This window comes from Macadamia integrifolia, chromosome 13, assembly GCF_013358625.1.
Source record: "Macadamia integrifolia cultivar HAES 741 chromosome 13, SCU_Mint_v3, whole genome shotgun sequence".
Lineage (NCBI taxonomy): Eukaryota > Viridiplantae > Streptophyta > Magnoliopsida > Proteales > Proteaceae > Macadamia > Macadamia integrifolia.
The window spans coordinates 14,967,135-14,991,227 of NC_056569.1; the positions used below are offsets into that span (position 1 = coordinate 14,967,135).

A 24,093-nucleotide genomic window follows, 5' to 3' on the forward strand; every position below is an offset into this window, starting at 1 on the left:
GCCAGCTCTGGGTGTGGAGCATTTCCTTGTGGTGTAATGGGTAAGCCTCCCTGGGCAAGAGCTGGTCCAAACTTGCGAATGAACCTTCGTACCATATCATTAGTTTCCAGCAATTGTACTTGCAAGTTGTTTACCTACGGATTCGTCGTCGATCCACCGAGGTCTAACTGATTGACTGGAGGACGAGGTAAGCCATCTCCCATTCTACGTGGTTGGCCATTGGTAGGTGGGTGATTCTCCCTTGACTGCGAGCAAGATAGGCCAGCATGATCCATTGGCGGGGAAAGGACATCAAAGTTCAACTGCCACGTCGGAGGGTTTCCGACGTAAGTTTGTCATGTTAATGAATTTTCGATACCCGTATATCCTGTGGGTAGAACTCCTTGATTCTCTTGTCCTCCCTGGGCTGCATGGGGAGAGACAGAGAACATCCACTATGCACATTTATTGTTTCGAGCGAAAGACTAGACGTTGTCGGGGTTTCCCACGAACGACACCAATCTATTGTGGCTAAAAATTGTCCTAGGTTTCCTTCACGCTTTGTAAAGAAGAACAAACACAAGAGAGAGTAGTGCCGAGCTGATCCGATGGAAGACTCTCCGATTCCTATGTGAGATTTCTATGCAAACAGATAATTCTCATTAGAATGGAACAAGATCGATCCCTTGGAAAAGGGGTTTACATTGGTTCTTATAGTTGGAGGGATGGAGGTTTACTGTGGAGAGTCCCGATTTGATAGTTGCCTATCAAAGGCAGCAATCTAGACCTAGCAAGAGTTGTAATAGGAAAGTGAATGTGGAGATCATTTTTGTTATAGAAGTTTCCCAATATTGGCTGTATCTCAAAAATTACGAAAATATTCCATTCCTTCAAAGGAAAATTCGTTATTCCAACAGATATCCAATACGCAGGATAGGCTCAGTCAACTTTTCCCTTTTTGGGGGATACTTCTTGATGGTGGTGTCCAAGTCTTGAACCGATTGGCAGATTGTAGATGATGCGGTTGCCCGGTTACTCGTTCCGAGCAGCAGATAGTCTATTACCAAACAGATTGATCTTCCCATGGTGTGTAGTTGTATGAACCCTTTGCATGTGGGGCTTCCCATGGTACTGACCTAGCCGTTTGGCTTGGTTTGCTTGATTCCATTGGTGGGTAGGCTCCTGTCTTGGGTGCCTACCTTAAATTAGGTGCACTATGGTCGGTTTTTCCGGGTTGTTTGGCTACTCCCGCATCTCAGGGCCACTCGATAGACACTGGGTCATTTTAGTTTTAACTATAAAAATGTCCACTATCAATACAAATTGCAAAATACATAGAAGTCACACACACACACACGCACACACACACAAACACACACATATCTGGTGTGTCCAAAATATGCAGCTACATGCATTTTGGGCAGTATGATAACCTTTTTTGTCCTTAGATTTCCACCTGTCATAAGATTACAAAGAATGCCCATACCACATTTTCTTCTATACAAACTTGAATTAGCATAACATTATTCCTCTTGTAAAGCACCTAACCAAAGCTTCTACATCAATTCTTTGGTACATCTATGGACTAAGCTCTATATATTCAAGATGGATGGCCATTCTTCATCCTCTTCTGAGTGGCATTGAAGTGGACCTAAGAGCTCTGCCTTGGTGAAGACTGAATGAAGTTGAGGATGAAAGAGAAGTTGATGCCCTAAGGAGAGGCGTACCAACCCGACTCGAAGTCTCATTAGTAAGTGCTGAGGGACTAGCTGTAGTAGTTGACACAGGTCGCAACTCAATTTCAGTGTACTCACTAGTGGCATCATCTTCCTCTATGGAGTGCACTGTGCTTGTATCTGTGTGTATGGTTGAATCATCTATATGTCCATACCGTCTCTTCCTCCTTGTTGCCTTCCCCCAACCGTGGATCGTCTCCCTAATTCTTTGTGGGATCAAGGCCGCCTTGTAGTTTGTACCCATCTGAAAAGCAAAGACCAATCAAATGTAACATCTGTCTCTACGGTTTAAGAACGACAAAGTACTTGAATCAAACATCAACTGGTCTACTAAATAAATTTAGCATGACTCAAGAGGACAATTTTAATGTTTCAATTAATGCTTCTTTCAATTTTATATACATCTTATAGGTAAATTTGTCCCCTGGTATATATTTAATCTTACTTGTGCTATTTATTAAGGATTCTGAAAGAAACCAGTTGTGCACAATAGCTGTCACGCTCTGACAGCTGAAAATATTCTCAATTTAACCAGTAGAGAAGAAAGAATCTCCTGTAACCAGCCAAGCAGACAGTATGAGCCAGTGAACAAAGTTTTTTGAAGGTTTTATTGGGGGATGGGAGAAAGGAGAGAAGTGAAGGTGGATTTGATCCCAAGACCTGGCTACAGCTAGCGAAGGCCCTTGTCAGCTGCGCTGAGCGAGAAATAATCTGGCTGTTGGACAGAACTGTTAAAATTGGATGACATCACAATTCAAATTCATCCCTGGGGAACTTCCCTCAATCAAATGGTTGCTGTTAAAGAGTGTATCGTGGTTAGTGTTCCATGGGTGTTTGTTACATAGGACAGTGTACTGTGGGATTATTTTTAGTAGCTGTGTTGTAATCAATTAGTAATTAGATTTAGGTAGGTATTCTTTTCAATTTAGATTCAGACTCTTACGACTTGTAATATAAAGGAAAGAGTTAGTACACGATACAGGCATTTATTCTATAGTGTTCTAGCTCACCATCTTTCTGTCCATCGTTCTTTTTTTTTGTACTTCTTCTCTTGCAGTTACTGGTTCTTCAAAATCTCATACGGTAACTTGGTATCAGAGCTGATCTAAATCAGTATTTGTCTGGTTTGCCAGATCTTTTAGCAGTTTTCTTCTTGTGGGTTGCAGCACCCTATGTTTCTGTATACTCTACGAACCCAAGTTGAGGAAAAACATGAAAAACTAGGGACTTTTCATCTGCCAAAGATTACAAATTGACAACTGCCGTGGATCTTCTGCAACATGAATCTCTATTGAAGATAATGCTTGACATCACAAATATGGAGTACTCTATCTGCTGCATCCCACTTTGGTACTCCACATGCTGCTCGCATAATATGCAATTTCCTGGTTGACTAAAGCCTGCGGATTTTTCCGTTGGTTATATCTTGTATGCTTCACCAAAAATGGATGATTCCAAACCCCAGGTAGACTCCTTCAATGTCCAAATCAAGTCTATCAAACTCAAAGGTACATCGAATTACTTAATCTGGCGCAGGCCATTAGAGTATATATCACTACCATGTGGAAAATGGGTTTTCTGACTAAGCCATCCCTTCGGCTATGACTGCTGTTGAATATCTGGAATGGACAATCAGAAAATTCCACAATACTTTGTTGGCTGTGGAATAGAATAGAGCCTTCTATGGCTTCCAATGTGATGTTTCACACCACAGCTAAGGGCGTCTGGGATGACCTCAAAGAAACCTATTTTCAGGATAAGAACATGTCCAGGGTATATGACTTTAATGAAAAGTTCAAGTAGAGTGAAAAATCTATCGGTGACTACTATGGTTCCCGGAAAGAGCTCAACGAGTACAAACCTCTCTCTACAGATATTGAAGTCCTTAAATCTCAAGGTGTTGAGTTCTTGGTCGCAAAATTTTTATCTAGATTAAACTCTGAACTTCAACCTGTGAAAATCCAAATTCTTGCTGGCGAGAAGGTACCTACAATCCATGAATGAGGCTATTTTCGGATTCAACATATCATATCTCCCTCCTTCACCAAATCTGATTCGACCTTAACTAGCAATAATTCAGCTCTAGTTTCAAATAGTGGGGGTCGTGGCTGTGGCCCTCATTTTTCTAGAAGAGGTCGTGTGGTTCATTGTGAGGCTGAGGCCATGGATGTGGTCTCTGCAGACGAAAGCCTCCAGATCAAGGTACGCGTTCACTGTGGTAAGATGAACCAGATTGTTGATACATGTTGGGAAAAGCACAGTAAACCTGAGTGGGCTCAAGAATTGTATGATACTGCTACTACTAGTACATCTGATTACTAGCCAGGCTTCTAACTCTGGAGGTAGTCAGTTCATTTCTCCGTTACACGATGAACTCAATCACATACTTAAATGTATTCAATAGATTCTACCTCTACATCCACTACTACCAACACTTATTCGGGTACTGGTACACTTCTTGCTTCCTCATCTTACCAAAAATTTGGCATACAACCCCTGAACCATTCTGCCAGTGTTGGGGAAAAGTGTACAATACTCCTCTGTTAATAGTACCAACACACAGGTCATTGATCTGGTGCCACTTTTCATGACTGGTAAGTCTCATTTACTTTCATCCCCTCAGGACAAAACTGCCCCTACCCATCACGGTCGAGATCTATCGACCTCGACTTACATTCTTGATGACTAGTCTACTCAGGTATCCACTTCTGGTTGCGTTACTTTATCCTCCCATCCTAAGTTGAAATTTGTGCTTCATGCTCCTAAGTAACCCTTAAATCTTATCTTTGTTAGTTAATCGACTAAAGCTTTTAACTGCTCAAGAACATTTTTATCCTACTTGAGAACAATGGTCTTTGTTACTTTGACGATAACGCTATACCTTCGCTTCTACTGTTTCCAGTTTGTCTTCCTCTCTCCAGTGGCATCACCAGTTGGGACATCTTCCTCTTTCCAAAATTTAACTTATGGTTCCTAGTTGCAAGCATATCTCTCAACTTCTCAACTTGAGTGTGAGGCGTGTGAGCTTGGAAAGCATCATTGTGCTTTGTTCCCTTATCGTGATGTCTCTCGGACTCCGCATTCTCTTTAATTCATTCTGACGTTTGGGGTCCTTGCCATGTCAAGAGTCAGTCAAGTTTCTTTATTCTGTTGATGATCACTCTCAAATGACTTGGTTTCAAAAGAGATCGATAAGAATTCATGTCTATTTTTAAACAATCTTATAATAAAATAAAGACTCGGTTTGGTATTTCAATTAAAGTTCTCCGTTTTGACAATGCCCCTGAATATACTAAAAAAAAAAAATCTGAATTTTGTTCTGCCAAGGGGATGGTACATCAAACTAATTGTACATATACTCCTTAGCAGAATGGTGTGGCTGAGAGAAAAAACCAGCATTTGCTAGAAGTTGCTCGATCTCTTATATTTCATATGCATTTTCCCAAGTTTTATTGGAGTGATGCAGTTTTGACTGCTTTCTATTTGATTAACCGCATGTCATAGTTGTCACGGTGTCTAGGCAACCCAATGCATTGGCTAGGGCCAAGAAACAATGCGAAACCAATACTTCGAAGATTGAGATTATCACTGGTTGGACCCTTTGATTAACGGTTGAGATTATCCATTGTAATGTAAAAATAGAACAAATCATTAATTTTTTGGGTTCGATTGGGCAGATCTGGGTATGTTTTCGTCCAGGTTGGGGTAGCCGCACAGGTGTGGAGGTGTATTTGCAGGGGTGGGTAAATTTTTTTTGCAGTGGTATTAGCATTAATACATTTTATATGGTCAGGCTAGCCTGGCCCTAAATGCAAAGCAGGGTTTGGGTCAATCAGGACCATCCCGGCCCAGCCCTGTCCAATCATGGCCAATCAGGGCCAATCAGGGCGGGCCTAGGCTGAGCTGAGCCTGGCAGGGTTGGGTATGGGTTGAGGTTTTTAGGCCTTGAGTAAGGGTTGGGCCAGACTTGGGCCTAACTAAGGGGACTCAGGGTTGGGCTAGGGTTTGAAAAGGCAAGACTCAACCTGGCCCTGTTGCAGCCCTATCCCAGGCCTCTACAAACACTTTTGACATCTACCGTGCCCACCACGGCCCATCCGGCTGACATTCATCATGTCCGATTGATTCCTGATATGTCTCTACCTTGCTCACGCTCTCCGCCAACATCAACCTCTTTGCAGATTGATTGTCCTTTGCTAGATGTCAACCTCACTTCTTTGGCCCTTCTGGCCACAATTCCCCAGGTTCCTCCAATCTCGCTGCCAACAACCATCTTCAACCCAACCCTTCTGGCCGACATTGATTTTGTTTGTGTGATTCTAACATTGTCTCAGGTTATCACTTGCTCTCCACCAAATGGAAATACATATCGGGAACGGATCTAATCCTATGAAATATTAACCATCAATGTTTACAATAAAACTATATTACATCATTCACTTTGAAAGAAGCAAAGAATGGAAAATAAAATGTAGATCTGTACGGCCATAGAGGCAAGAATAGTTAGAATGTAAGGTTTGTGATTAAACAAGGGAGAAAAAGAGAGAGAAAGACGAGGGAGAAAGGGTTGGAGAGGAAGAAGTATGGTAGAATGTGTGTTGTGAGTAAAGTCTCACTAACACCAATATATTACTTCACTAACATATTTACAAGAAATTACACATAACTCCCTAAGGAGGGAAAGGAAAATATTACCAAACTACCCTTAGGGAAACATAACTAATATCTCTAACACTCCCCCTTAAGCTGGAGAATAAATATCATGCATTCCCAGCTTGAACAGCAGAGAACTGAGCTGATGATGAAGAAGACCCTTTGTGAAGATATCAGTCAGCTGATCTCTAGTCCTCACAAAAGGTATGCATATGTAACCAATGTCAATCTTTTCTTTAATGAAGTGTTTGTCCACCTCTATGTGCTTTGTTCTATCATACTGCAAAGGATTGTGGGCTATACTTACGGTAGCAGCCTTATTATCACAATAAAGCCTCACAAGTGCCTCAGTATCAAATTCCAACTCTTGGACCAACCTTCTTAACCAGAGAAGTTCACACACTCCATGAGCTATGGCTCTAAATTCTGCCTCTGCACTAGACTGAGCCACCACAACTTGTTTCTTGCTCCACCATGTAACTAGGTTTCCACCTACAAATTTGCAATAACCTGATGTAAATCTCCTATCAGAGATTGAGCCAACCCAATCTGCATCAGTGAAGCCTTCTATCCTCATGTGGTTATACTTGGCAAAAAGTAATCTTTTTCCTGGAGAGGACTTCAAGTACCGAAGAATGCAGTAAACCGCATCAAAGTGCTCACCCATGCGAGCATGCATAAACTGACTCACCACCCCCACTGCATAAGTAATGTCTGGACGAGTCAAGGACAAATAAATGAGCTTCCCAACTAGCCTTTGATATTTCCCTGCATCAACAAGAGAAGAGCCAACATCTTCTCCCAGCTTATGATTCTGCTCAATAGGAAAACTTGCAGGCTTGTAGCCTAACATTCCGGTTTCTTTCAATAGGTCTAGAATAAACTTCTTTTAGCATATATTTATGCCCTTATTAGATCTAGACACTTCAATCCCTAAGAAATATTTTAAGGGTCCGAGGTCCTTAATCTCAAACTGTTGGGCTAAGTAGTTCTTTAGATTGTCTATCTCAGTCCTGTCATCGCCAGTTACCACAATGTCATCCACATAGACAATCAAGGTTGTAATAGTGCCATTACCACGCTTGGTAAACAAAGTGTGGTCAGTCTGACTTTGGGAATAACCATTCTTCAGGATAGCCAGTCGGAACCTTTCAAACTAGGCCATTGAAGATTGTTTAAGGCCATACAGGGCCTTCTTAAGAAGACACACTTTTCCTGCAGTAGAAGGGAACTTAAAGCCAGGAGTTTGCATATTCTTTTAAATTGCCATGTAGAAAGGCGTTCTTCACATCCAATTGATACAATAGCCAATCCCTATTTGCTGCCAAAGACAAAAGGACCTTTATAGAATGTAAGGTTTGTGATTAAATAAGGGAGAAAGGGTTGGAAAGGAAGAAGATGAAGAAGAAGTATGGTAGAATGTGTGTTGTGAGTAAAGTCTCACTAACACCAATATATTACTTCACTAATATATTTACAAGATATTATACATACCTCCCTAAGGAGGGAAAGGAAAATATAACATATAACAAAAAATTACTAAACTACCCTTAGGGAAACATAACTAATATCACTAACAAGAATATCTATGAATAATGTAATTAACACTTGGCAGCTATGACTTTTCTAGCGCAACTAAGGTTTACTATCAATAAAGTTGATGATTAAAATTAAAACTAAAAAGGCATACCAAGGCACAATACAAGAGTAACCAGCATGATTTAGGAATTTTATGTCCCACAATATAATTTAATTCCGTTCCCCTTCTTTCAAAAAATATATCATACTTATCTAGTGGATTACCTGAGTTACCAATGCATAGAGTGGCAAGGTGCTGTAACTGCAAAGGAACTGTCCAGCAAACCTAGAAATGACGTTGAGAAAATGACACAATATTTTCAAATGAGCAAACCTACAAAACTACAAAGTCATTGTGTAGAACGCATACCCCAAAATCAGTCGAGCATACACCAGAAAGTGATTCCTAATAAAGCATGAATCATACCCGAACTGCCACTGTAAAATAAATCAAGACAGTTCAGATAAAACAAAAGATTCCACATAAAAACTAATAACTAGTGATGAAATGAAAAATATTTTCCTATGTTCCCATTTAATAAAAATTTATTTTGTAAAATTTTCCAACTATCTTCAGCTAATTCACCATGTTTTGCAATTCTCATCATTCAAGGTCTCGGCAAGATCTCACTATTAACTCGCTTTTTCGGCTTGGCGAGACGAGAGCACAATCGATATATAAAATGTACAGAGTCTCGGTTGGGATATCATCGAAGAATATCTCAGTCTTGACTCGACACGGTCGAGTTAGACCAAGTCACATGGGGAACATACATAATTTCGACACTCAACTTGACATCACTTGCCTCTCTCGCCCTACTATGAAGAAAAAGTGAGCTTTTCATGGTTTTTCTTACCAAATCTCTCCTCTATAGTGGAGATTAACAACTTCAACATCAACATTTGGAGATCATTTTCTTCTCAAAATCATTTTTTTCATAGAAACATGGTCAATAGTCGTTTGTTTTTATTGTGGAATAGCCTAGGGTGAAGGGCCGGAAGACTACCTACCTACCTAGGCTACAAGACTCCGAAGTCAAAGTATCATTTTGGGTTTGATTTTTACAAAAACTAAGTGATGTAGATCCATATTATGGGCTAGGCTATCGCAGGAATAAGCCCAAACCAAATGACCCCTATCGCCCCACTTAGTTAAGTGGGTTAAGTAATTAAATAAGGGCACATTGGGCCGATTTCCTTATTTTAACTAAGTTGTTATTTAATTCAATAAAGGCCCATTGGGCCCATCAATTGTAATGTCCTATAGGGACTCGTAGTTAAGTAGCTTATTCCATGTTGGAGTTATAGTCCTAGTCCTATTATGAGTCCAAGTCCCACTAAGTGTGTCTAGTCCTATTTGGGAACTAGCTCCTAGTTATGTTATGATTGCTATTCTGCCCTCTTTAAATAGAGGAACCTATGTACTCATAATTTCAGATTTGAATAAAGAAAAGTTGCAATCAATTGTTTAAAACAGCTGGGATAGCTATGGGTGAGAAGCCCAGGCTGAGATAGCCACCTTCCACTCACATTCTCCTTGCTCTATCTCTTTTTTATTCTCAAGTTTACTGCTGTTGGTGTCTGCTACCGTTGTCTACTGTTGTGATTAAATTCAGACCTGTTCAAAAGCCAACAAATCAGGATCGACCAGCAGCCTAGAGGGAATAGGAGAGAGATCGATCTCCTATCCCTCCCTCAACTGTTCACTGTTCATCCAAGCATTAAACAGAGGTGTTCCAGACCCTCCAGGGACCAATCGATCCTTACCTGAGTACCGATTGAATCATTCATCCACTGTTCTTGGAAGTTCTCTCTCTCCTAGGTCTGATTTTCAAGAAAGTAAGTATCTCAACAAACACCCCTCAAAAGTCTCTCAAATCTTTAGGTTTTTGTACCATCCCTAGGGACTACCTACGCCCAAGAGTGCAGCTCATTATGAGCCCTACAGTTACAGCCGCCCCATTCCCTCTCTGGGCCTAGCGTAGGTGTTTTCTCTCCCCTGGCCGATTGTCTTTCTTTTGGGTTTTTCCTTGTTGGGTTGCTTTAATCCTATGTGAGTTATTTCTGGGTTTTGCTTCTTTGTTTCTTAAGCATCTTTAAGTGTAATCTGCTAGCATTGGGTTACTAGTTGTATTGATTGGGGTTATACATTGTCAGAGTTAGCTTCTTGTAATCTACTCCTACATTAAGTAGTATCAGAGCTATGGATGAAGAAAGCGCCAAAAAAATCACTCTGGAAGATGTGTGGAAATCCCTTCAAACCTTGACTGCAAGGATGGACGGATATGACCAACAACTGACAGAACTGAGAGAGTCTACTGCTGCTCACTCCAATACTTAGGCTACTGCTGCCTAAGCTAATGCACAGCCTACTATCAACAACACTCCCTATGTACCTAGAAGGGTCACCTTATAGGCTCAAAGGAATCTACCAATACGAGGTGAAGAATATGATGAATATGAAGGTCACCAATTTCACCAGGATGATACATATAAGGTGAAGTTGGAACTAAAAGAGTACAACGGAAAATATGATCCCCTCTACTTCCATGATTTCCTGAACTCCTTTGATGATTATTTCCATGGTATCGTATGCCTGAAGAAAGGAAAGTCCAATTAGTTGTCACTAAACTAACAGGTGGAGCTAAGGACTGGTGGAAAGCTGAAGAAGATAAACTCATGCGCAGGCATCAAAAACCTTGCAATTGGGAAGACTTGAAACTGATCCTCAATGATAGGTTCCTTCCACTGACATACCAACGTCGACTTTATGACATGCTGAATACCCTTAGGCAAGGTACTATTACTATAGAAGAATATGTTAATAGATTTAATGAATTGCTTTCATGCACAGGTGCCTATTATGAAGATGAAGAACCTTCCATGAACACCTGTATTGAAAAATCACTAGAGGCAGAGGATCTGATCAAATCATCCTCTAGGAGGTACAGCCAGCCCACTAACAACAAGAGACAGTTCGCACCAACTAAACCCAGTGGATTCCCTACCCGACCTCCACCAATTACACAGGATAAGGGTAGGCTCCAATGGGGGGAAGGGAGACAAGAGCTGTGACATGCTACTGCTGTGGGGGAACTGGTCATGTTGCAAAATTCTGCCCCAAGCGTGGACGATCCAACTCCAGCATCAACGCCATTGAGTCCAACCCTGATTTGCAAATCCATGAACCTCAAGATGATGATTGGGTTATTAATGTTGCTGTTGAAGAGATGGAAGATGAACTTGACGATGAGTATGCACCAGAGGACGATGATCCTTATACCTATGTCAACGTGGTTGCAAGTATCCTAGTGGCTAAATCTAAGGGGGAAGACTGGAGGAGGCACAACATCTACACTTTGATGACTTGTGGACCTCATAAGGCTCAGAGGATTATGGACAGCGAGAGTTGTGTGAATGTAGTATCCCAAGCCTTCGTGGTGGAAGGAAAACTTAAGACTAAACCCCATCCACAGCCATACAAAGTATCACTGTTAGACAACAACACCATGGCTGAAACTCAACGTTGTTCTGTACCACTAAAGGTTTCAGATTATGAAGAAAATGTATGGTGTGATGTCATTCCCATGGTCCTCACTGATGTGCTACTTGGAAGGCCTTGGGTCTACAACAACAATGTTCCAGTTGGAGGTACTAAGAACCAATGCTTCTTCAATCACAAAGGCAAGCCATTCATTCTAAATCCACTCAACATACCCCAAGTGAACTGCCCAAGTAAGAAGACAACATGTCTTAAAGAATGATGCAAAGACCTCTCCCACAGGAACCACTGAGCAAAAGAAGCAACCATTCAAAGACAATATCAACAAGAAGCCCACGTTGGATAATAAGCTGTGTGCTGCCCATAGGGAGTTCTTCACTACTAGTGAAGACACCGGATTGATCTTAGCCCTTGTTACTAAAGCAGCTGAACTGGTGAAAGAGGTAAAACTTCCACCACAAATCAAAGAGTCACTTGCTGATTTTTCAGATTTGGTGCCTGATGAATTGCCAGATTAACTACCACCTATGAGGGACATCCAACATGCCATTGACCTAGGGCACTAAGTCAGTACTCCCAAATCTTCCCATTTATCGTCTCAGCCCCACAGAGCATGCCGAGCTCAAGAGACAAGTGGATGATCTGTTGAGAAAGGGTTTCCTAGTAGAAAGCATGAGTCCATGTGTAGCACCAACCCTATTGATAACAAAGAAAGATGGATCATGGCGTATGTGCATTGACAACTGTGCTATCAATAAGATCACAGTAAAGTACAGACTTCCTATTCCTCGTTTGGATGATATGCTAGACATGTTGACAGGAGCCTCTACATTTTCAAAGATTGATCTGCGTAGTAGCCACCATCAAATTCGAATCCGTCCAGGGGATGAATGGAAAACAGCCTTCAAAACAAAAGAAGGGCTATATGAAAGGAAGGTTATGCCTTTTGGATTCACCAATGCACCTAGCACTTTCATGAGGGTGATGAGACATGTACTGCACCCCTTCATTGGCAAATTTCTTGTAGTATACTTTGATGACATATTGATTTACAGCAAGGCACAAGATGAGTTCACCTTGAGCATCTGAGACGTGTCATGAGGGTACTACGAACGGAGAAGCTCTATATCAACTTGAAGAGGTGTTTTTTCATGCTGCCCAAGGTTATATTCCTTGGTTTTATTATGTCCTCATAAGGTATAGAAGCTGATCCGGAGAACGTTAAGAGCGTGGTTGATTGGCCAATTCCTAAGACCTTAAAAGAGGTTCGTACTTTCACGGTCTTGCCTCATTCTACAGGCGGTTTATATGGAATTTCAATGCTATTGTAGCCCCAATCACAGAGTGCACAAAAGGGGTAAAAGTTCCATTCCAATGGACTCTAGCTGCCACTAAAGCATTCAACTTGATCAAACAAAAGATGATAGAAGCACCAGTGCTTAGACTAACCAATTTTGATGTTATGTTTGAAGTGGCTACTAATGCATCCCATGTTGGGATAGGAGGAGTGCTTATGCAAGAGGGCCATCCGATTGCCTTCTACAGTGAAAAGTTGAATGATGTAAAAAGAAGGTACTCTACTTATGACTTAAAACTCTATGTTGCTCAAATTCTCAATCATTTGGAGACACTAAATTGGTAAAGAGTTTATACTTTATTCGGATCATGAAGCACTCAAAATACTTGCATTCACAAAAGGCTATTAGTGATTGGCACACTAAGTGGATCTCATATTTGCAAGGATACGTATTTGTTTTCAAGTACAAGGCTGGAAAAGAGAATCAAAAAGATGATGCACTTAGTCGGAAGGTGCTAATGATGAATACCTTCACAGTAGAAAGTACAAGGGTGGGACATATCAAAGATGAGTATGCTACTGATGCTGATTTTCCAGAAGTATTCAAGAAGTTACGAGGAAGAGATGACAAATTTTCCACACATGACAGGTACCTCTTCAAGGGCAAACGTTTTTGTATTCCAAACACCTCGTTAAGACATCACTTAATTCGAGAACTACACGGCGGAGGAATGGGTGGACACTTTGGCAAAGACAAGACCTACTCTATGATGATAGACTTGTATTGTTGGCCTCAACTATAGAAGGATGTTCAGCATGTTATTCGAAGATGTTGTACTTGTCAACTTGCTAAAGGAGAGAAGAAGAATGTAGGATTGTACACACCGCTGCCCATTCCACATGCACCTTGGTTAGACATAAGCATTGACTGTCCTAGGCTTACCACCCAAACGGGAGAAGTATGATTCCATATTTGTAGTAGTAGATCAATTCTCCAAGATGGCACACTTCATCTCATGCAGTATAACACTTGACGCAAGCCACCTAGCCAAACTCTTCTTCAAAGAGATAATGCGTATATATGGACTGCCACAATCAATTGTTTCAGATAGGGACGTCAAATTCATGAGCTACTTTTGGAAGACCCCATGGCTCAAAACAAATACTAAACTCAAGTTCTCCATGGCTTTCCATCCTCAAACAGACGGTCAGATGGAAGTGATGAATAGAAGCCTTGGCAATCTGCTCCGTTGCCTAGTTCGTGACTATGAAAAAACTTGGCCATCTGTTCTTGACATAGCAGAGTTTGCATATAATAGCTTCGTCAACCGCACCACCGGTCGTACTCCATTTGAAATTGTTCTTGGAATACAGCCACAACGACCAGTTGACATGGTACCATTGCCACCTCATGCCCGTGTTAGTGTTGAAGCGGATGAGTTCCTGAGGCATATGACAGAGGTATATGCTAATGTTCGTCACCGCATAGCCGTTAGCAATGACGGGTATCAAGCAACTGCTAATCGTCATCGACGCTACGTGGAATTTCAACCTGGTGATATGGTGATGGTTCGAATTGCACCTGAGAGGTTCCCTCCCAGTACAATGCACAAGCTCCATCCTCGAAAGATGGGTCCATACAAAGTCTTGAAGCGTATTGGTCCCAATGCTTACATGCTGGAACTACCTCCTACTCTGAAGATCAACAATGTCTTCAATATGGCTGACCTTACACTATACGTGGGACACCATTCTCATGAAGGTGACATGGAGCATACCCTCAAGCTTCCCCAGTTTGTAACCCCAGCAGATGATGTTATTGAAAATGTCCTTGACAACAAATTCACTACCATTCGTGGTGGTAAGGGTTACTACTCGTTCCTCGTCAAATGGAAAGAACGACCGCAACAAGATTGCGCCTAGATCCATACAGATGACTTTCGGCATCTTGATACGGATCTCTACGAGCACTATATGTCCATCCATTCATCGAGACGAATGATCCTAAGAAGGGGGGAGCTGTTGTAGATCCATATTATGGGCTAGGCTATCACAGGAAGAAGCCCAGCCCAAAAGACCTTATCGCCCCACTTAGTCAAGTGGGTTAAGTAATTAAATAAGGGCCATTGGGCCCATCGATTGTAATGTCATATAGGGACTTTAGTTAAGTAGCTTACTCCATGTTGGAGTTAGAGTCCTTGTCCTATTATGAGTCCAAGTCCTACTAGGCGTGTCTAGTGCTATTTGGGAAATAGCTCCTAATTATGTTATGATTGCTATTCTGCCCTCTTTAAATAGAGTAGCCTATAAACTCATAATTTCACATTTGAATAAAGAAAAATTGCAATCAATTACTTAGAACAGCTGGGATAGTTGTGGGTGAGAAGCCCAGATTGAGATAGCCACCTTCTACTCACATTCTCCTTGCGCTTTCTCTCTCTCTCTCTTTTATTCTCAAGTTTACTGCTTTTAGTGTCTGCTGCCATTGTCTACTGTTGTGATTAAATTCAGACCTGTTCAAAAGCCTACAAGTCAGGATCGACCAACAGCCTAGAGGGAATAGGAGAGAGATCGATCTCCTATTCCTCCCTCGGCTGTTCATTGTTCATCCAAGCATTAAACAGAGGTGTTCCAGACCCTCCAGGGACCAATCGATCCTTACCTGAGTACCGATTGAATCATTCAGCCATTGTTCTTGGAAGTTCTCTCTCTCCTAGGTCTGATTTTCAAGAAAGTAAGTATCTCAACAAACACCCCTCAGAAGTTTCTCAAATTTTTAGGTTTTTTGTACCCTACCTAGGGACTACCTACCCCCAAGAGTGCAACTCATTCTGAGCCCTACAGTTACAGCTGCCTCATTCCCTCTCTGGTCCTAACGCAAGCGTTTTCTCTCCTGGCCGATTGTCTTTCTTTTGGGTTTTTCCTTGTTGGTTTGCTTCAATCTTGTGTGGGTTATTTCTGGGTTTTGCTTCTTTGTTTCTTAAGCATCTTTAAGTGTAATTTGCTAGCATTGGGTTACTAGTTGTATTGTTTGGGGTTATACATTGTGGAGGTTAGCTTTTTGTAATCTATTCGTACATTACTAAGGTTTCTACTCTGTTTAGAAGGCCTAAAATAAGCTAATTGACAAGTTTCATGGGCTAAAAAGCCAATATGGCCACCGAAACCAACCATCGAGTGATTAGGCAAAAAATGCGAATCTTGGTATTTTTGCCCAACGAAACCTGTACCGAGATCAAGATCTTGAACCTTGGCAATTATATGCTAGAATTAGAACATGAAAAATAGAATCTAAGAATTTGATTTTTCATTTTATTTTTCTTTATCTAACCTACGCTAAAATTTATGTTCCTATCTGAACTGCTCCTTTTATGATTTCTGTTAGGGACATACCCACACTCCTATAGTGAAGATATTTCACAATTTTCCTTCAAGTATTGTTTTGTAGACTTCAAGTCAAAGAGCCAACTCGGCAAATGGAATGAAGATTGAAGTCATCAAATGAGAAGAATTAAAAAGTTCGTATCAAAACTTGAAGAAGGTACCAGACCTCAAAGTATCGAGTCTTGAAATGAGTTGAAGTACATTGAAGCATCGAATATGCAAGGTTAACAGGAAGATTCTTGAGGACCAACTGCAAGAAGAATAGAAGACTTTAAGTGTAGCTCAATGTAATAGTGCACACACCATACACAAGCGCTACACTGCATCTCATAAGCATGCATTATATATTGCATCCTTTAGTTTATATCACATTAGAATGAACTTAGGAAGTACCTATGACTAAGTTTCAAGACCTAAAGATTGTTAGGAACATGTTAGGTATAACATGTCTTAGGAAATTGCTGAGAAACAGAAATGACCTTATTCAAGGACATTTTGGGTAACCTTGAAATAGGTATCAGAAGATCTACACAAAAGTTGTAGAGATTTGATTTACTACCGCACTTGGAATCAGACCAATCGGAAGTCGGACGAGAAAGTTATGGCCCAAATACTGACGAAATGTCAGTTTTCCAAAAACCTGTCAATAATTGGGAGTGCCTGAACCGAATGGCGGTCGACCGACTGAAAGCCCCGGTCAACCTGTACCTGACCGGTATGAAACGGGCTGGCTCCAACGGCTCTCTAATGGCTAGTTTTTGCCAACATCTCTTTTGGGTGGTTGACCAGTAGACCCAAAAAGTGATCGTTTGAGTGAGATTTCTTGCCTATTTTTCATCCCTAATCTCACCTATAAATACTTCTAATGCTACTCATTAATTAACAATTAATCTTAACTTTGAAGGAGCATTATTTGAGCATTAGAAGTGAGATTGGTATATACCATCTCTTAAGTTTAAGTTTTTCATTTTCCATTCAAGAGGAACTCAAGGTTATCCACAAGTCTTCATCTATATCTTGGCATTTGCATTGCAAACATTAAGAAGACTTCGAAGGTGCATTCTTTTCATATTTTTACATATTTTCATTTTCTATTCCCCTTTGAATTTGTTTTAATTTAAGAGTTGGGTTAACTCTAGCATTGGACACCTTGTTTACACATTATTCTAGACCGTACTTAGACAAGTGAGTAGAGGACCCTCTCATCCTTAAGAGATTGTAAAAGACCCTCTCATCCTTGAAAAATATTGTAAAAGACCCTCTCATCCTTGAAAGAGATTGTAAAAGACCCTCTCATCCTATAAAGAGATTATATGGATCCTCATATTCTTAAAAGAGTTTGTAAAGATTTTCCTCCCTATCTACTATACTGAAAGGGAAGAGCTAGTGGAATACCTAACAAGTAGAACTTGTAGGGAGTGGACTAGACTCGGATTGAGTCAAACCACTATAAACTCCGGTATTGTGTGATTGTGATTAATTTATTATTCCGCATTTTTATTTTACAATCTTTGGGAACATTAAATCAAAAGAGTTTTAACAATCCACTAGTATAACCTATTCACCCCCCCCCCTTCTCTAGGTTATTTCAATTTCCCATCATACTAGGCAAATTCACCATCTTCTGGCAGTTCTAACAAAAATGGACCATTACAAACACAGAAATTAGGAAAGCAATCTCAGGTTGTCAAAGATTACACAGGTAAATGACAGCTCCATTTCAAAATGTGAACCAAACCAGCGTCATAAGAGAACATACCCAGAACCAGAAAAAGGATGCAAGCTCAAATGAGTTCTGCATCCAAAAGGAGAAAAATGATAAAAAAGAAGTATTCAGTTTTGTTCTGTCCATTGGCAGACAGAAGAAAATTTTCCAATTCTAAACACTATATCAAGAGTAAAAGAGACCAACCTGAAAAAGAATAAAATGTATCAAGGACAGTAATAATTCTGGTTTCTTAAACCAGAAAAGATCGTCTCGAGGTCTTAACTTTGTTCCTGTGAAGAAACCATTTATGCCAGCATTCTCCAACGTCAAAGTCGCAATAACATGTTGCAGCTTTGTTCCCACCAGAAGCACAAGCTGCACAATAACACAGGGTTTCAAAACTAATAAGAGGTGACAGAGATACCAAAATTGGATAAGGATAAGCATGGTGCCAGCCGAACACACTTCTAGCTTTCTTCTAGCAAACTGTATAATACTTTTAAGGTATATATAAATGCATTTCTATGTACTCAAACATGGAAGAAATTTCTGTCACAATTATCACTGACTTACAGTAATAGGAATGATGGCTATCCAGAAATAAAGGTTAGACCCTGCATAAACAGTATCCAAAACCAATGGAAACACGAGTTTACTAAATAAAGTAGCAAAAATTATAAGATGGTATTTTATGACTATAAGCCTGAAGCGGGGGTCACAGTGGAGAAGGGGGAGCAGAAATGAAGTTATTCATGTTTGATGGTTGATAACATCTTGGACAAGATGTGAATGATATAACTACATGGATTTTAATCATGTAAGTAATTAGAGACATCTCGTAAAAATAACCCCACCTCCCCCTTCCTCCCACACCCCACCCCCCCACCCCCCAACGCACCCCCCCAAATAAAAATAAATAAATAAATAAAAGAATGAATTTATTAACTACCTTTCACGTTAAACAGCATGAAAGCAACAACAAATCCCCACAGTGGTGCACTGCAATACAATCCACAATCAGGCATTCTAGTTGGCTATCTCAAAAGGAAAATTTAACAGCTCAAATAAATATCAACACTAAAACAAACAGTAAATTAAGAAAAAATGAGCATGGCCAATACAATTGACCAGGCGAAATTCAGGTGGAGCCAGAAAGTATAAGCTGTTAAAACGTAACAGATCTGATTATGGCAAGAAAGAAATACAATCCTCCATCGATTGGTGGAGATGGCTCAACCAAGCCATGTAAATGGGAAGGTATAAATCATTATGTAGAGAACAATTAAAAATAAAATAGTAACAGCTTCTGTAAATTGGCTAGCCTGAGCTCTGAGAACTGATTCCCATCTTCATTTCATTGATTCATTCATATCTCATATCAGGAAGCTTGAGACCAAGTCAAACTCAGTGTCACCAGCCATTTGCTGGGTTGCAATCAAGAGGCTGGACATCAATGGATAACAACCAAATAGAATTTAATAGAGGGAGGGACAAGATTCCTAGTTGCAGTAACAAAATCTTGATGGGGCACAGAAAAGGGTATGAAAAGGCTGTTATTGGGCATTTCTAGCAATCTGTCTCAAAAGCCAGGAGCATAAACTTAACCCGAAACAACTTATGGTCATGTGAATAACTGAAGAAGTGGCAAAATTAACAATGCGGTGTCTAACCTCACACCAACTATGCTTCGGAACTCTTCTTCCATAGAGCGAACCATATAGCTGTGGAAATCATATTTCACCGTAAGGTTGTGGTTCTGCCAAGCATAGAAAATGTCAAAGAAATATAAATAAAAAGGGAATAAACTTCCACACTAGTGCAGAAAATTTAGGGTAGGATTGACCAAAGGAGCATAACCCATAGAAGAGAGATTGGTCCGTTTCACAGAAGTTAAAGATACACACTACCTGGCTACCAAAAAAGGCAGCAATGAGTCATTACAAGATTACCAAGAATCATGCCATTTCGACCACAACAAAGAAAAATGACCCTCTTGGGCTCCTTAAGTAAAGAAGCCGAATATATAATGACCATTTAATCTATCGAAGGTAAATAAATAGTGATTATCTAATTGTTCAGCAACTAAATCGAATGCTTTGTATCCATCCCCCAAAGATTCAGTTGCCCCAACTCCAACAACAAACACAAAACACAAATTGAAGGTGAAACCTCCAAAGAAATCCTTAAAAGCTTTGGTTGGCCAACCAATGGTATGGTACGAAGGGTGGCCCAATTGATGCTGAAAAGATGGTAAGATCTCTATATACCACACTCAAAAAGAGATAAAATAGATAAAAGAACTCAGAATACAATTTATAAAGCATGCAAAACGTCAAGTATTATTTTATCTCGAGTTATTAGGTTGTCATATGACCAGCAATGATGTATGAGGGTGAATGTTGGGCAGTAATAAAAAATATTTAAACAAACTTAATGTGGCGGAAACGAGGATGTTGCGATAGATGAGTGATAAAAACTATCATCTGTTCTTGAAGAATCTCTTAGTTTCCTTATTCATGGGCAGGAAACCAAGAAGGAGCAGATCTCCCTTACCAGCCAGCAAGTTTCAGAGATGTTTTAGGTGTTTGTTCAAAACCTCAAGGAGCCCACTCAATCCTTGTTTGGTGTTCATTAGGGATGTCTAATTGCTGTTCTTGAAGACCAACCCAAGTTTCCTATTTTAAAGTCCTGAAATCAAGAACTGCTGGATCTCTCAAACCAGCCATCAGTTTTCAAAGATCTTTGGGGGTTTTCATCAGCACCAAGGGCCTCCATTTGATTCATACTTGAGCTCCAACAGAGGTCCCTACCTCCAGCCGCAGGTCTCCCTGTACTCTGCACTAGTGTGGGTTTTATTTTTAAATCTGATTTCCAGATTTCAGCATTATTGTGCTTAAATTACTTGGAGCTTTAGGGAACATCATGTTGGAGATATTAGTTATGTTACTAAGGGTAGTTTAGTAATTTGGCATAGTTATGTTTTATTTTTCCTTTTCCTCAAGGAGGTTTGTGTTATTCTCTCCTTAGGGAGGTATGTGTAATATCTTGTAAATATGTTAGTGAGGTAATATATTGGTGTTAGTGAGACTTGTAAATATGTTAGTGAGGTAATATATTGGTGTTAGTGAGACTTTACTCACAACACACATATTCTACCATTCTTCTTCTTCTTCATCTTCTTCCTCTCCAACCCATTCTTCTTCTTCTCACTCTTTCTCTCCTCCTTCCTTAGTTAATCACAAACCTTACATTCTAACCTGGTATCAGAGGACAACATCTCGGTTTGAGAGTCGGATTCAAGTATTTCTCCTTCTATTTTCTCTCTTTGGAACCTTAAGTTACAAAGGGGTTCCAAGGAAAAGACCACTATGTGAAAAAACTTGAAGTATTTATTGGATGAGGTTGAAAGAAGGCCCAAGCAAACTCTTGAGAAGTTTTTAGAAGGGCTGACGCTGTTGAGGAGCTGTTAGAACCAATTTCTGGTTACTGCCCTCTTCTTTTTTGTGAATCTCCTTTCTCTCTCATCCGGCCACCATTAGGGGTGGTGCATGGCCCATTTGAATTGCCCAAGGCCTCTCTACTAGGCCCCTAAGCCCTCGGTTCTAAGGGAAAAGAGGTGTGAGCTCACAATCTCTTCTTCTACTATTTTTCACGTACAGCCCTCCCCTGTTTTTTCTCCCTGCTGGCTTCCAAATGTGCTTTATGATGGATTTCGGCTGTGTTGGACTGTGAGCTGTATTTGTTGGGTCTAGTGGAGTGTTATGACCTATCTTGCTTCTCTTAAAGGATGCCTCGATCTGTTTTTTCTTTTGGCATAGTGTTTCTTCCCTTTATGGGACTTATCTCTGAGTATCTGGGAAGGAATTTTTAGGTAGAGTGTGTACTCCCCATTGTGTTTGTGACTCTTGATCCATAAGATGTCTGAAGATAGTGGACTTGGAGCCCTCTTTGGTGATGTTTCAGCCAGTGCATTAAGTAGTGCTCCTCCTACTCCTATGTTTTCTGATAACCCCCATACTCAGATCTCTATTGTGAAGTTAGACAACACCAACTATTTAGATTGGGCTCATTCTGTGAAGCTTTCCTTGCGGAGTAGGGGAAAGCTAGGGTATGTTACAGGTACCATTAAAGCTCCTCAACCACATGACCCGACTTATCCAAAGTGGGAGACTAAAAATTCCATTGTTATGACATGGCTGATTTTTTCCACGAAACCTAAGACTGGAAGAAGGTTTATAAGAAAGGAAACTGGCAAGGATATCTGGGACAGTGTTACTAAAACCTTTGACCGAATGGGTGACTCGGCCAAGGTTTATCAATTACTTTAGAAGGTTATTGGCATGAAGCAAGGAGATAAAACCATTTCTGAATGCTACAACACTGTCATTAGTCTCTGGGAGGAGTATGATCACTATAGAGACCTCCAACTGTCCAATCCTGAGGATGAAGCTAAGGTTTACCGAACACTTGAGAAGGAGCAGGTTCTTATTTTGCTTGGTGGGTTGAAACCTAAGTATGAGCCGATCCGGATACAAATATTGGGTCGGTCTCCACTTCCATCCCTTGATGAAGTGTGTAGCTATTTGCAGAGTGAGGAGACTAGGCGGGTGGCCATGGCACATGCTCCTTCTCTTGAGCGGTCAACTCTTACTACTAGCTCTCAGAAAGATTGGTGTGGTGGTGGCAGAACCTCGTGGGGATGATAGAAGCTGTGATCATTGTGGGAAGTCTGGGCACTCCAAAGATAGATGCTAAGTTCTTCATGGTCGACCTCTTGGTATGCATGGGGGTACTAGTGGTGCTCTTGGTGGATCTAGTGGGGGAGCTAGAGCCCACAGTGTTGAGGCCGAGCATGCTAATACAAGTTCTACTCCTAGCCCATAAGCAGAGCACAGTTCCCTTACTAGGGAGGATATTGCAACATTCTGCAGAGTCATGTCTCAACTGGGAGGCTCATCATCTTCTTCCGTTACAATGCCAGATTCTTCAGCTTCCGCATTGCAGGTTTCCTCATCTGCCCCCCTCCACAACACCATCTTAGGTTATTAATTCTGGTGTTATGGATCGTATGATTGGTACATCCCATTATTATGATACGAACTTTATTTGTTCCGGTAGAGATAAGGTCAGGGTTGCCAATGGCTCCCTCTCCTCCATTTATGGTGAATGTAGCATTCGTATTACTTCTTCCATTTCACTTGATTCTGTTCTTTACGTTCCTGACCTTACCCGTAATCTCTTATCTGTGAGTCATCTGAAAAAATCCTTAAACTATTGTCACTTTTTTCCTTCTCATTTTCTCTTTCAGGATTTGGTGATGAAATGGATTATCGGCAGTGGGCGTAAAGAGAAAGGGCTTTACCTACTTGAACCTCAATCACCTCTTTTGGCTACAACTCAGTCTTATGTGTGTGGACGTACTAGCAGTTATATGGATTCTATGATGTTGTGGCACCAACGTTTAGGACATCCATCTTTTGTTGTTATGAGGAAATAGTTACCTCGTTTATATATTTCTTTTCCCAATTCTCATGTCTTTAATTGTGAACCATGTATTTTTGTTCAACATTGTCGTTCTTCTAATCCTTATCATGGTAATAGATCTACTGTTCCTTTTCACATTGTGCACTCTGATGGTTGGGGGCCCGCTACTACTACCTCTTTACTTGGTTTTCGTTACTTTGTCTCTTTTGTTGATGATTTTTCTCGTGCTACTTGGACTGTTTTGATGAAGCACAAGAGTGATGTGTTTGATGCCTTTAAAATTTTTTTATAATATGGCATGGACACAATTTGACACCAAAATTAAATTATTCGTTTTGACAAAGGGGGCAGTATATGTATGGTGGTCTTCAAGGCTTCTTTACTGACCATGGTATTATCCATCAGCTAGCTTGTGTTGACACACCTTAACAAAATGAGATAGCTGAGAGGAAAAACCGCCATTTGTTGGAGCTCAGTAGGAGTTTTCTCTTTGGCATGCATATTCCTAAAACTTTTTGGTCTGATGCTCTTCTTATTGCTGCTTATTTGATCAACCATATGCCAACACAACTCCTTGGCTCAAAAACTCCCTTGGACACCTTGTCTCCTCAGCCTCCTTTCTCTCTTCCCCCCAGAGTGTTTGGGTGTATTTGTTATGTCCATGTTAATAAGTCTTCTCGGACTAAAGTGAACCCCAAGGCCCTTGAATGTATCTTTCTTGGCTACTCCACCACTACCACGGGATACAAGTGCTATCATCCTTCTTCCCGAC

General features: G+C 40.6%; 1 protein-coding gene across 4 annotated transcripts in view; it reads right to left on the reverse strand.

Moving 5' to 3' along the window:
- Positions 1-1,363: 1,363 nt before the first annotated feature.
- LOC122059553 (MLO-like protein 11) overlaps positions 1,364-24,093 on the reverse strand; it is a 185,012-nt gene continuing 162,282 nt past the window's right edge. The window contains exons 8-16 of one of the 4 annotated variants that reach the window (XM_042622394.1): positions 19,508-19,593; positions 18,787-18,836; positions 18,411-18,451; positions 18,042-18,212; positions 17,889-17,924; positions 16,296-16,379; positions 8,317-8,384; positions 8,172-8,232; positions 1,364-1,959 (exon numbers count right to left, since the gene is read on the reverse strand). In XM_042622394.1, coding sequence (XP_042478328.1) covers positions 1,600-1,959; positions 8,172-8,232; positions 8,317-8,384; positions 16,296-16,379; positions 17,889-17,924; positions 18,042-18,212; positions 18,411-18,451; positions 18,787-18,836; positions 19,508-19,593 — 957 coding nt within the window. In that variant the 3' untranslated portion in view covers positions 1,364-1,599. The remainder of the gene's footprint in view (positions 1,960-8,171; positions 8,233-8,316; positions 8,385-16,295; positions 16,380-17,888; positions 17,925-18,041; positions 18,213-18,410; positions 18,452-18,786; positions 18,837-19,507; positions 19,594-24,093) is intronic. The other 3 variants (XM_042622395.1, XM_042622396.1, XM_042622397.1) reach the window with 3 other exon arrangements.